The sequence below is a fragment of the Phascolarctos cinereus genome, unplaced genomic scaffold (genome assembly GCF_003287225.1).
Source record: "Phascolarctos cinereus isolate Bilbo 61053 unplaced genomic scaffold, phaCin_HiC Scaffold_726;HRSCAF=1367, whole genome shotgun sequence".
Classification (NCBI taxonomy): Eukaryota; Metazoa; Chordata; class Mammalia; order Diprotodontia; family Phascolarctidae; genus Phascolarctos; species Phascolarctos cinereus.
The window spans coordinates 248,668,893-248,683,965 of NW_027556098.1; the positions used below are offsets into that span (position 1 = coordinate 248,668,893).

Sequence of the window (15,073 nt, forward strand, 5' to 3'; positions counted from 1 at the left end):
GCCTAATATTCAGAAAGAAAATCCCATACCTCTGGCTGGCCCAGTGCAACAAACAAAGCCCGGATTTCTTTGAGTATCAAAACAGCTAGTTTGCGTGTGGCCACTTGGAAACTGCATAGTAATACGAGGGCAAACCCTTCCACGGCATGTAATACACTGGAATAAGGACTTCGTTCTGTTGGTATTCTGTGACTGGATCCATTTGGTATAATCTGGAATATGACAAGCACGGCCCATTCAGAAAACAAAAACATCACTAGCAGGAAGGGAAGACAGTATTATATTTAAGTCTTCTGGCCTATGCAATACTTTCACAGGTTGACACTTGTAACATAGATGCCTGTGAATCCATATATAAGGGATCCCTTTTGATTTTTCTAGACTAACTGATTTTGTAATATATTCAACCAATTATTGCCTCTAATGAGAAATATCTTTTTCTAAATATTAATTAATCAATAATCACTTATTAAGTGTTACTGTATGTCTGGCACTAGAGAAGGCACTGGAGATACAAAGACAAAAATGAAATTGTTCCTGCCCTCAAGAAACTTACATTCGATCAGGAAGAGTAACTTGTACACATGCAGTTATATATCAACAGATACAGGTAACTGGGTAAGAGACAATGTAGAAGATGGAGCTTGAACAAAATCTTGAAAAATATGGATTCTAAGATAATTTTTTTTTGAGATCGAGTCTCACTACTTTGCCCAGGCTTGAAGTCCAGTGGCCACTCACAGGCCTGAACCCACGACTGATAGATATAGAAGCTTCACCTGCTCTGTTTCCAATCTGGGTCAGTTTGCTCCTCTTTAGGCAGCCTGGTGGCCCCCATTTCCAATGGCTCACCATATTGGTGACAGACTTAGTTTGGGCACCTGATGGGCTTAGTTTTACTGCAGCTCAGAATTCCTCAGTTTTAGTAATCCACAGCCTCAGCCTCTCCAGTAGCCTCTACACAGCCTCAGCCTCTACAGTATATGCTACCAGCCCTTAGACAAATTAAATATTTATTATTTAGTTATTAACATGAATTATTAATAAATTTTATTAGCATAAAATTTAAATGAATATAGTTAAATATTATCTAAATATGAATAATTTTAGGGCAGTAATAGGGACTGAACTTGTGATTTCATTAGTTTGGGGACTCCTGAATGAAAAAAAATTCTATAAATTCAGGTTGGTATCTTGTCTGTGGGTGAGAAGTAAAGTGACTTACCCAGGATTACTCATCCAGCATGTGACTGAGGTAACACTTGAATCCAGGTCTTCCTGGCTTCAAAGCCAAATCTCTATTCACTACGTCTTCCTGACTCCCTATTATTCGTTGCATTTTTAATAATAAATGCTCTTGATTTTTGGAATACCCTAGTAAAACCTATCCTGCCCGCCCTGGTCTGTTTCACTTTGCAGCAGCAGCCCTCTCACCCCACCTGCTCACTGCTTTGCTAATCCCCACAACCTGGTTTTACATTCTATACCTCTCTGAGGTAACTAACTCCCTTGAGCATTACTCACTCTCTCCACTTGGGCACAGGTAAGAGGGTGATGAGTATTTTTTTTTCTCTAGGGGTATTTCACAAAGAGACAAGAATACTTCCTACAAATGGCCACTATACAGTGGCACAGGCTTTTATATATACTTTCAAGTTCTAATGTACACCAAAAGCTTCCTATTATTTAAAGATTTTTCTTTCATTAACAAATCTATGAGAAAATTCATTCTCTGAAATAAGCAGCTCCATTTCTATTAGCAAACCTAACCTGGTCTCATCTCTTGGGCTCCTCAGCCCTGTTTCATGAGGAAAAAATATATACTAGTATGGAGATCAGACGTGGGTAGACCTATGAATGAATGGAGAACTCTTCTGGGTTGTCATCTATGCAAATGAATAGTGTTCATTTGAACAAGTCAAATGAACAAAGAACATATTCTGGAGAGAAAACTATCAGGACAAGACTGAGCAGACCCCTGAAGGGGACCAATTTTCTTCCTGAAACATACCTCTGAACCTCTGATCTTACTGGCTTGTTCATACACTTTGCCTTGGGTCTGGATGACAAGTTTCCACTGAGTAAGCAATTGGAGCAGCAGTTTCAAGGATGTGTCTAGGAGGGTGTGATGCATGTCATTGACTTCTCGCAGAAGGAAGTTAGTGAAACCGAACAAGACATCTTCTCTCCAGTCCGTGAAGTCAACAAGTAACCCCTGAAGGGAATTCTGGGCAATGTGTCGAAGTTCATCATCCATGTGGATAGACAGCCTACAGGATTAAAAAGAAACACAGACGAATCAGTTACCGTGTTCACTTTTCATATAAATAATGGGTTGCAGACCACAGGTCACAACTTCTCAGTGCTCTAGTCTGCTCCAATTGCAGAGTAATTGCTGATTTGTCTGACAGAGGAAATTTCCTCATTGGAAATTCCTTATAAATGGAATCACAGATGTGGTCCAAAAAATAAGCAAATAATGTGTTCAACTTTCTAGATACTATTTCCTATGAAATAATCTTAATTTTAAAGGTAAGATAAATAAGCCTAAGAGAACTAAGTGGTTGCTTCAGAAACACCCCTAAATGAGTAATAGGACTGGTTGCAGGAACAAGATGTATTTTAGGCTTAATCTATTAGGCCATGTTGTAGCACCATTAGTGATGAAATTACGTTTCCTCTCTCTGTTCCTTTTTCGCCAAGTCAAATGAATAAGCATTTATTAAGCCCCTACTATGTACCAGACCTGGAATGTGCTCTCTCCTCATCTTCCCTTCTTGGAGATCCTGGTTTCCTTCAATATTCAATGCAAATTCCACTTTCTGAAAAAGACCTTTCTTGGACTCCCTCTCTTTCCTCCCTCTTTCCCCCTACCAGCCCTCTCATCATTAGTGCCTTTCCTCTGATATTACTTTCCATTTACCTTGCATAGATATACATAGTTGTTTGCATGTTGTTTCCCTCTTTAGAATGTGAGCTGCATGACAGGGACTATATTTTGCCTTTCTCTGTATACTAAGCACTTAGTACAGATCTTGAGACATTACAGATGCTTAATAAATGTTTTCTCACTGCTCTTTCTGTATAGCATTAAATTAGTGACGGAATGTATTTCAATAGCCCAACAAGCAAATACTTTTTACCCCTAAAGGATGTTACAATTCCTCAGTGGGAGTCTCCCCAATTTAGATGATTTGTTCCTAGGTTATCCTTACTTCAGAAAGGCATTTTGTTTCAGAGACAAAACTTACAGGGCCTTAATCTGGGCTTCTAATGTAAAGGTACAAGTTATAAATCATCTACCCTTTTTTGCAAGTTAGACTCTCATTGACTATATCTCTGTTACTGACAAATGACTTAGAACCTAATCTCCGACTTAAACCATGACATCAGCATAGTCTCTAATATGACACCTAGCATATCTGGGGAACTCAACAGATGCTGACCACTAATGAAGTGATTGGCCACAAAAACAGGCAAATAAAGATATTCAGGATCAATAATTAAAGCCATTTCATGGTCTATTTAGATGTAATTTTTATGTAAAGGCCAGTCTGTTCAATAGCCATTCAAATGAGATAAATTTCACCCTTCACTCAGCACAATTTAAAATGCAGAATATGTATCTAATGTCAAATCACACAATTTAGAACCATTATAAGACTCTGAGTGCACCAGGCAATCCCAACTACAGGTTAATTCTAATGGGAGGCCACCACTCTTGACTGATGGTATCCATATGGTTAAGAAACTGGCTAAAAAACCAAATCCCAAAACAAAAACATAATGTGAGAATTAATTGCAATTTCAAAAAACATTCAGAAAGCACCCACCATGTGCAATGCATTATGCAGTCAACTTTGTGAACTCTTAGAAATGCCAACTAAAGAAAAACCTTTCAGAAAAGAAAGACGCTTTCTGATTGCTAAGGCCAATGGAAGTCACAATAAATAATAATAGATGATAACTACATAATACTTCACAGTGTATACAGTGTTATATAGGTATGCACATACATATATAGTTTATATAACGGTTAATACAGTCCTATATACACATATAGCACTGTATACAATATAAAGAAAAAATATATATGTTATTCTTACAACAAACCTATAGGATAGGCAGTATAGATATTACTGTTCCTTTAAGGAAAACTGAGGCACAAAGGAGACAAGTGACTTGCCCTAAGTTTCTCTGCTAGTAAATGGGCAGAACTAGTTTTCAAGCCACAAGTCTCTTAATACCAATCTATTACTTTGTCCAGTACAATTTCTTGCCTTCAAGAAATAAAAATTGTCCTTCAAGAAAAGAACCAGCAGGTAATGCTTGTTAATAAGAGAAAGCAAACTTTGTAAGGTAAAGATACACCTTCTGAACACCTTTGCCCTCGGCGCTTCTCTTTCCCTCTGGCTGGAGACATGGAAGCAGAGAGCTTTTCCCAGACCTTTCATTCAAGGCAGGGCACCCACAGCAGCCATCTCTTCATTCCCGACCCAGCTACGCTCCTCTGGATTTTTATCATACCCCAAGTGGGGCACCCTCCCTGCCCCTCTTCAGCTTCCTTTTACAGACTGTCTTCCCCCTATTAGGTGGTGAACTCTTTAGGAGCAGGGACTTTTGCCTTTCTTTGTATGTCCGGTACTCAGCATAGGGCCTGGCACATAATTGGCACTTAATAAATATTTACTGACTGACTGAATGGGCTGGGATAGCACCATGACAGAACTTCTGGAAGGCTGTCTTAGACAGGATACGGATATTCAGGCTCCTAAACATTTACTGGTTGCCTTGTAGGATTTGTGCCTAAATCTAAACGAAGCCGTGAAGAGCTCCATGATAGGGAGCTACAAAAGTAAGGCATGAAAACATGCCAAATTAACCCAGCATGGCTGACATGACTGACAGCTGTCCTCATCCAACCAGCTGGCATGAGGCGCACTCACCAGGGCTGACTATGATTACAATTGTTCAGATTCCTCTGCACACATGTTGGCGCATTCTCCAGGAGTGGTGTGAGCCAGGGAACATAGTCCTGGAAGCCCTCCTAGGAGCGATTTAGAATCACTGAGCTGTGTGGTCACAAGGGCATGTGCTCCTCTTACAAGGTTGTTATTGAATAAGTAATGGTACAGCTGCTAAATATTGTAAAAAAGGGGAAAACCCCAGCTTTTCACAAAGTCACCTTCCTTACAAACCAGACTTGGGATGTTTCATAAGAAATATTTATTTGAAGTTAAGTCACTTCAGTGGACATCTATTAAATGCCTACTGTGTGCAGACAACTTACTGTGTGCTGGTTGCTGGGGGAGATGCAAAGCTTAGATAAGCCGTGATTCCTGTCCTTCAGCAGCTCATGTTCTATGTGACAATTTATATAGTATTACAAACAAAGGTGCTACATAAGGTCCAAAATAGGGGTTCTTAACCTGGGGATCCTTAAGGAGTCTGAGGTTTTCAGGGGGCTGGTGAACTCACATGGTTAAAAAAAAGCTACCTCTTTATCTTCATTTATATTTGGTTTCCTTTGAAATCCTATGTATTTTATTTTATGCATTTAAAACCATTATTTTGTGAGGTTCATAAATATCATTAGCCTACAAAGGGATCCATGACATAATCAAGACAAGGTTAAGAAACCTTGTTCTAAAGGAAAAGACTATTACATAGAGGAGATCAGAGAAGGCTTCACAAGGGAAGAGGTAAATACTGAGTGGGGCTGTGGAAGACGGGAAGGAAGTGAACAGGCAATGTGAAGAGGGAAGGACATTTCAGGGATGGAGAAAAATGGAAGCAAAAGTATGGAGGTGAGACTGTGATATATCACATATTAGGTGCTTAGTAAATGTTTATTGAATTAAAAGGAATTAGGCAGTTTGAATATTAATTGGTAGGCCACTGGGAATCACTAAAGGATTTTTTTTTTAAGTACTGGCATCATATATCTAGATCTAGTAATAAAAGATTATTTTGGCAGCTATGGGAATCAATGGAGGGTGGGAGAGAGTATCAGCGGGAAGATATTTTAGAAGACTGAGGCAATAGTCCAGGGAGGTAGGTGATAATGAGGCCCTGTGTTCAGCTGGCAGTAGGAGGCATAGAGATCACGGGATGTATTTAAAAGATATTGTAATTACAGAATCAGGTGAATGGTTCTAAGAAAAAAAAATCGAAGCTGGTTTTAGGGGAAAGAGGATAAATGTGATGTGGGACATACTGAGTTTGAGGTACTGGTAGGACATCCAAATGATGGCTAGAAAGGCAGTTCTGGATTTGCTGCTCTAGAGCTTGAGAGAGATTAAGCTTGGAGATACAGATTTTGGAAGCTATTTGCCTAGAAATGGTAGCTGCACGCCTGGGAGTAGATGAGTCCCAGACTTCTCCCTGACATCTTGCCTCTACTCAGCTATTACTTCCACCTCTTCCCCATAGTGACCTGGATTCTGCCCTTGGGTCTCTCAGCTCTGATGGGTCAGTGCTTGTCTTATCTTGCTGTGGCTCACACCTCCATGCTACTTCCAGCCCACGCCATTCTGAGGCATGTCTCACCATCCTCTCCCTCCACTTTGCAGCCCCCCTTACAGGTTATCTTCCCTAATTAGAATTCAGACTACTTGAGGGCAGGGATTATCTTTCTTCCTTGAATTGTTATCCCCAGCACTCATCCTGGTTCCTGGCACACATTAAACATTGGAGCATGAAGAGAGAAGAGCAGAGGGATAAACACAGAACCTGGGGGACACCCTTCTTCAGAGCTCAGAAGAGGAACCAGCAGAAGAGACAGAGAAAGAATAGGGTTAGATGGGAGAACCAAGAGATGCTAAGTCCTCTAAGCAGGATGTCAAGAATGATAACACTTGATATAATCTAAGATCTTTTCTTTTTTCTTTCTTTCTTTCTTTCTTTCTTTCTTTCTTTCTTTCTTTCTTTCTTTCTTTCATTTGTTCTTTCTTTCTTTCTTTCTTTCTTTCTTTCTTTCTTTCTTTCTTTCTTTCTTTCTTTCTTTCTTTCTTTCTTTCTTTCTTTCTTTCTTTCTCTCTCGGGAATTGGGGTTAAGTGACTTGCCCAGGGTCACACAGCTAGTGAAGGTCAAGTGTTTGGTCTGAGGCCAGATTTGAACTCAGATCCTCCTGATTTCAGGGCCGGTGCTCTATCCACTGTGTCACCTTGATGCCCCTGATCTGAGATTTTAAAAAAGTGCTAGGGACAATGGAAACATTTTAAAAAGTGCTGGGGCCAAGAGAAGGAAGAAGAAAAAGGACTGCTGCTTAGGTACGACTGGATGATGACAAGGGTTATAGAGGGAAGAGAGATCTCTTGAACTCATAGTTTTTTTTTCCTGCTTTACCAAGGACAATGCTCTTCAGACTGTGAAAATGCTTAACAGGGAAACTGAGATAAATGAGAAGAGTATCTAGCTGCCCTCAAGGAGTTCAAGTCACCTAGTGAATTATATGGTGCAGCTGGGTGGCCCAGTGGATAGAGTACTGGTTCTGAAGTCAAGAAGACTCATCTTCCTGAGCTGAAACCCAGCCTGAGATGTTTACTAGCTGTGTGACCCTGGGCAAGTCACTGAACTCTGCCTTAGTTCCTCATCTGTAAAATGAGCTGGAGAAGGAAATGGCAAACTACTCCAGTATCTTTGCAAAAAAAACAAAAGTGAGGTCACAAAGAGTCAGACATGACTGAAATAAGATAAAAGTGAATTATATACCAGGACACTGAAAGGAGCTGTACTACTCTCAGTGATCTTAAGGAACTGTGGAGAATAGAAAAAATGCCAAAGGACTAAAAATAGGCAAATGTCCCAATTTTCTAAAAGGGAAAGAAATTAGAATTGTCATATTTTAGGCTGATTAGCTTAACTCTGGATTTCTGGATATATTAAATTCAGGAGTCATTTGCCTACAGATGTTAATCGACCTCATCAAGGAAGAAAATCTAGAGAAAGGAAAAAGAGAAAGTAGACTGAGGATAGAGCTAGACAGGATCCTCACATGTGGAGGGTGGGAGGAGGAGAATGACTGAGCCAAGGAGATTGAGAAGGATCAGGCAAACAAGGAGAACCAGAACCAAGAGAGAGGACAAGAAAGAAGAACAGGAGAAGGCAACATCAGCCGAATCAAAAGTTACAGAGAGGTGAGACTGGTAATACCCTCTATCTCACAGGACTGTTCTAAGGATCAAATGAGATAACACAGGGGCTTTACAAACCTGCAAGTACTAAATAAATGCTAGCCATCATTAACCTTGGTGAGAGGATTTTCAGTTGAATGATGGGGTCAGAAATTGGATAGCAAGGGATTGAGAAGAAAGTATTAAGTATAGAATTTTATATCCCTTTCTATGATTTTGACAGTGAGAGAGAGAAGAAATATAGGGCAATAGTATGAGGTAGAGGCAACTGTTTTAATAAAGTTAATAAATTATTTTGATAAAGTTGTTCTCTGGCTCTTTCTATATTGCCTGCCTTATATATCGTCATTCTTTGGAGAAATGCACACTGTTTGAACCCCTAGAATTTTTGAAGATGTCTATTTTGTGGGGAGGCTATAGGTCAAATAATTTTATCTGGGGTGACTTGATGGAAGTTTTCTATGACAAAGGTTCTGTAACCGGCTCTGCCAACCATCTCTGCCATGTTCTTAAGACTAGGAGGCACAAGAATATTTATTTGTTCCTCTGACTTATAAAAACAGCACCCATTGCCTTTGGCTTGGTAAGAATGTACATAATAATAAACATGACACACTAAAAATAGCAATTGCATTCCAATGAAATCGAATAGAATTCCCTCCCCTAATGACTCAGGCCTGGTTAGATTAAGCTGTTAAGAGAACTGTAAAGATCAGTCTTCTACATGAACTAGCCAGATACTCTGTCTTTAGCTCCCTGGGTGTGAGAATCCTATAAGATCTCAATTTAGTAGTGTCACTGAGGTCCATGCGGATTCCAGAGAACAGAGAAGTTCAGTCACAAGATCATCTGAGTCCTGCCCCCAAACCTACCAATTTGGGCATCATCAAAATAAGAAGCAGAAATATGGAATCTCCTCTTCAATCCTGTACTAAAGAGGAGACACAGAACCTGAGAAAGTCCTCCTATGTGCTCACTTAATAATGTATTCTCCTTTCTTTAATCTTTCCTTGGTCTGCATCTAGCCCTATCTTTTTCTCCTGCCAATTCAGTAGGAGTTAACAACCCAACCCTCAAGTGTTACAGACATCTGGACAGAGCAAATAATAATAATTGTTGACCTTTATACAATACTTTAAAATTGGCAAAATATTTCACACATATTAACTACTATCCACAAAGGAACTGTTACTCTTGAACTGTAATACCTTTAAGGGTACAAAGAAGAAGTTAATTAAAAAGTTCACCCCGAGTCTACAGGAGGAAAAGAAAGACAAGATTTGAAATCTAGCACAAGGTTAACTTTTTTTTTTTGGGGGGGGAAACTACTTAATATGTATGAGATATCATGCTACACACTGAAGAGGACACAAAAAATAATTAAGTCATGGGCCCTGCTTTAAAGTGGCTTGTAGTTCAGTGAAAGGGCTAAAATATGTTTACACATAAATAAAATATAACACAAAGCAAGAGCGCAAAAATACATTGGAGATGTTTGAGCAGAGTGTTATATGAAGGTTGATGGACAGAGTGATTATTTCCTGTTGGCAGAACATTGAAGGCTTCACTGAGGAGATGGAATTTTAGCTGGGCCTGGTTAGGATGGGTAGCATTTCAACTTGTTGAGTAAGCATCCAACTTCCCTACTCATTCCTGTGGCTCCTAAATACCTCTAGGATTAAATTTGAAGTCCTCTGCTTGGAACATAAAGCTCTTCACAAACTGGTCCCCCATCTACCTTTCTCCAGCCTCATCATACATTACTCCCCTTCACACACTCTAGAGTTCAGACAAATTTGTCTTCTTACCATTCCTCATACCTGACATGCAGTCTCCTGGACCCACACCTTTGCCCTGGCCATCCTTCTCCCTCATTCCTGGAGTGCATTCCTTTCTCTCCCCCACCTCAGAATCTTTCATTTCCTTCAAAGATTTGGCTCAAACACTACCTTCCACAGGAAGCCTTTCTTGAGTTCCCATTCCTACTGTTCCTCACCCCACTACTATTTATTTATTCTATGTCTACCTACATATTTACAAGTGTCTCGCTGACAGAATTTTAGTTCCTTGAAGAAAAGGATTGTTTTACTCTTGTCTTTGCATCTCCAAGGCTTAACACAGATTTGATATGGTAGGTATTTAATAAATGCATATTCAGAGATGGAGTAGAGTATGGTATTTACTGCATTAAAAATTAAACTCTCTTAATATTCTAACTAAAATAACTTTGACCTCACTTTGATCCTTAGGAGGTGATACGGAACCACTGGAGTTTAAGGGAAAAACATTTGGAACAGGTGCTGCTAAATGTACATGACTCGTTTGCTTAATTTAGACTATTTGTTCCTTGAAGTCAGGTTCCATTTCTCCATCTCCCCCACAGCGCCTAACAATGGCTTGCTGACAGTATGTATGTTCTCAATATTGGCAACTGAGTTAACAACCATTCTGTCTTTTGGGAAATACTTCCAAGCACAGAAGCTCGTTGGAGTCTGTTCCCCCAAAGTCACTGCACTGTTTGCTCACTTACCTGGCCAGCAAGTCAATCAGCTCCAGTTTGGACATCCCATCAGGAAGCAGTCGAGGAATTGCAGCAACACAGGTTCTGAAAAGGTCAATTTTTGGCTTTCTCTCACCCCTGAAAGTTGAAAACAATATTTATAACTAAAAAAAAGTTTGAAATTTTATAAAAAATGAACTTACATCTCTACCTATACATATAGGTATATGGAATCACAGAATTTTAAAGACAGCTATGCTAGAGTCCAACTTCCTTAGTTTTCAGATCAGGAAACTGAGACCCTGAGAAGTTAATTGATCTGAACAAGGTCACACAGCCTGTTTGTGGCAGAGAAGGGAGGAGAATCCAGTACTCCTCTTGGTCCAGAATTAAATTCATTATACTGTAATTATTTTCTAACATATAAACAACTAGAGGGGTCACCTCCAAGAGATTTGAAGAAAGTTTAAATGAAATACACAGCTGTTGATTTAAGGAGAAAATGTTTATGCATCAAAATGTTGATATCAGTATCATAGAATTACAGAATGTTAGAGCCGGAAGGGGCCTGATAGTCACTGAATTCAATTCTCTAATTTTATGTTACAGATGAGAAAACTGAAAGCCACAGAAGGGAAAGGAATCGGTCAAGGTCATACAGGTAGTAAGTGGCAATGTCAGGATTAGAATCATGGTCATCTGATTGCAAATCCAAAGCTCTTTCTACTATACTTTACCTGTCATACTCTTAAATGGTTTGCCATTCACTCTGTAGATCCATGGGCCTGAGTATTTATTGGCAATATTGAAAATATGAAAGCCAGTATGGAGTGGTGGACAGAAAGTCAGGCCTGGAGCCAGAAAGACTAGGTTTAAATTATATTTCTTACACTATAGAGTCATTTAATCTCTTCTAAACAACACTGGATCCACCTTAGTAGAGGGAGTTTTCTCATTTGGGAGATCCCTATAATCGTCGTAGGGTCCAGTCCTATCCCTATGTCTATGGAAAGATCACCAAACTCAAACATAAGTATGAGCATAGTTATCAATGAGGATTATACTATACTCATTCCAAAGACAGCATTCAAAAATACGGCATTAATGACATGAAACTACAGCCTCCTCCAAGAGGCAACTGAAGGTATCTCTTAAGAAACTTATCCTCTTTTCTACATATTCCAGGGGAACACAATGGATTTAACACCAAAAATGTGCTTCACAACCTAGCCCTGTCTAAAAAATGGGCATAGCCATCCTACAGGGATAAGAGTACATTATATTTATGACCTCTGAACTTACAGAGACAGGAAAGAACTCTGTGAGAATATTTCATCTCCTTTTCAATCACATTGCTGAGAATGTGCAGGATGTATACAAGGCATACCTGCCTTGAGCATCCTGTCTGTTCTGTATTTATACTGTGTAAAATTAGCAAGGAAACAACACATTTCATGGAAAACTGCTGACTTTTCATTGTTTATACAGATGGTCATTTGACTCTCTGCCACTTACTTGCTCAATAATTTTATAGAAAAATGAAATCAATTAGAAATGCTTTAAGATAATTTACTTGTTGAAAGGCTGTGATCATATACCTAAATTCTAACACTTTATTCTCCTTACAAAGAATGCCTGATTGGTTCAAAGTTAAAATCCTCTTAGGAAAAAGACAGTATTGAGAATGCAAAACAACTCAGAAGCTTGTCACTCTTTTTTTTGGGTCATAATTTTCTCTCTAAATTTATTTTTTCAATTAAAGAAGCATCTATTTCCTACCTTACCTGCTCATTAAAAGAAAGAAAAACAAAACCTTAATAACAACTGTGCGTCATCAAAAAACCAAATTCCTACACTAGCCATGTCTCCAAATGTAGAGGACTCATTATGCATCTTGAGTCTATCACACCTCTCTGTCAGAAGGTAGGTAGCATGAGAAGTTATTCACTCTTTTTAAAAAAAAAATTTTTATTTGTCAAATCTTTATTGGGTAAGTGGGGAAGGTTGACAGGGTCCAGCTTAGTCTTTCTTGGCAGCAGCCTTCCTCATGGCAGCTAGGACGTTGCTGAGCTCGTCTCTCTTCCTCTTGGCCCGGATGTGAGTTCCCACCCTTTTTTTGATGAACTTAAGGGCTCGCTTATCCTTGGAGACCTTTAACAATTCCATGGCCCGCCTCTCATAAGGGGCAAATCCACACACCTCCCGGATCATATCTCTCACAAACTTGGTGTGTTTGGTCAAGTGTCCATGGTGGTGGCAGTGTTGCGGCTTCGAAACATTTTTTGTTACTTTGTGGCCCTTGTTGAGGCCTACGGCCATGGGGTATTGGATGGCCATGGCTGCGGCGCTACTGAGGCCCAAAGGCAGCCATCAGAAGGAAGGAGAGAGCATTGAACTCTGGGATTTGTAGCCTCCACTTCAAAGTCATTCACTCTTGAAATGGTGTCTAAAGCAAACACATACATACCAAGTGGAATTCATTCTCATTACAATAGGAAAGTTACAGTTAATTTTGCAATGTTTCTTAGGATGATGTTTTGCTGTGTGAGATTGTTTCTTAGCATGTATTTATAAGGTTATTATCTTGAGTAGAGAACTGTTAATGAAAAAAAGTCAAATGCAGCATTCTGTGTCAGCTGAATAGCATAGAATGACATTCTAGTCCTTTTAGTAGACCTTTCTTATGGGTTCTATCTGATTCCTGAGATATAATTTAAGCCGAGGTCTTTCTGGCTCTAAGCCTGTCTTCCTATCCACTACTCCATACTGGCTTTCATATTTTCAGTGTAGCCAATGAAGTTTCTTCCATCCACTGATGGGAAGTTATGCCTTTAAATCAAACTTTCATCTAGATACAGAGCCATGGGAACCTGGTGATCTGTCCTTGTTCTTCACTTATCCTAATGTATATAGTTTAAAAAACTCTCCTAAGATTGCTTACCAGATGTTTCAAACAGCTGGGATTAGTTTTAAAGCTGCCTGGAAACAGCTGACCTTGGTTGGCTTAAAGTAGAAAATCAGCTCTGCAAGACTGATAAAGCATTGCCTGGATTAAAAACTTTAATTAGTTCATGATTTCCTCTTCCTTTCTAACTTTCTTTATGGGAAGCATAAGAACCATGAGCAACGTTTAACTAGGAAACATTATTAGCAGATGTCAAATTATTTATTAACATTTTTATTAACGCTGTTATCTTTGGCCAGCTCAGATGTCTAATAATAGCATCACTCATAAAAGGGGCAAAGAATGGAGAGGTAGTCTCACTGAATTTTCAAATTCATGTCTAGAGAAGACAAGGGCTGGCAAAGTTGCAGACACAACTGAAAACTTCAATTCCACAAATTCTTGGTCTCATGGATCCTGTTAAGTTAGGGAGACCTAGGGATCTGCACAATCTAGTACGCACTTAATAACGTTTATTAAATTGAATTAAGAGAGCTCCACTTTTACTAATTATATTTAACCCTTTTGGTTTTGGGTAATGCCAGATTATTTTAAATGGCTTGTCCAGCTTCCATTTTATTTTTGGAAAGGTAGAATTAAAATTTTATGTTGTGTTCCCCCCTCTCCCTATAATGCACTGTGTATTTATTTTGTATTTATGCTATATTTATATTCTGTACATTTGTATATCCAATACCTAGCAGTACCTGGTAAATAACACATGCTTAATAAATTCTTGTTGACTGACTGATTGATTGATATGATTCTATCATGGAAAAAAATCAGTTAAATTTGTAAAACCTTACTTTATCTATTATCCTGTCTGGGTCACTGAGGCTGGGGAAAGGCAATGATGATAATAATAACAGTTAACATTTATGTGGCACCTACTTTGGCTAGGCACTGTGGTAAGTGCTTTACAATTATCTCATTTGATCCTCAGAACAACCCTAGGAGGTAGTTGCTATTATTATCCCATTTTACAGATGAGGAAATGGAGATAAACAGAGCTTAAGTGACTTGCCCAGGGTCCCATAACTAGTAAGTCCATATTTGAACTCAGGTCTTCCTGACACCAGGTCTAGCATTCCATCTATTATTCCATGAGCAAGAAGAATTTTCTATAAAGTTTTAGATGATCTGCTATATGATTTAAATGATTCACAATTTGATCAATGTATATACCTCCTCTATTGATGGAGATCATAACCCTCCACACTTTCTAAGATGGCCTTTATGAATTGCCATGATCTAAAACATTAATCACTTATTACTGGACAACCTGGTGGATAGAATGTAATGGGTCTCTCCAAACTTAGCTAGGCTGGCCCTTAGAGGCTTGACATGTAATCTGTTGTTAGGCCTACCCTTGAAGCCTTTCTACCTTAGTAAGACCTGCCAGAGCTTAGATTCCACTAGAATTGTCTCTGATCACCCAAGGTCACTTTTCACATAAAAGTGATAGAGTAGGGCTCATTTACTACACAAATTAA

General features: G+C 39.1%; 1 protein-coding gene and 1 pseudogene across 1 annotated transcript in view; both read right to left on the reverse strand.

The window, feature by feature from the left end:
• The window catches only part of FRY (FRY microtubule binding protein), a 433,805-nt gene that overhangs the window by 132,793 nt on the left and 285,939 nt on the right, over positions 1 to 15,073 (reverse strand). The window contains 3 exon segments of the mRNA XM_078147059.1: positions 30 to 212; positions 2,012 to 2,270; positions 10,667 to 10,774. Of these exon segments, the coding sequence (XP_078003185.1) occupies positions 30 to 212; positions 2,012 to 2,270; positions 10,667 to 10,774 (550 nt within the window).
• Positions 12,602 to 12,988, reverse strand: LOC110215623 (large ribosomal subunit protein eL36 pseudogene; annotated as a pseudogene).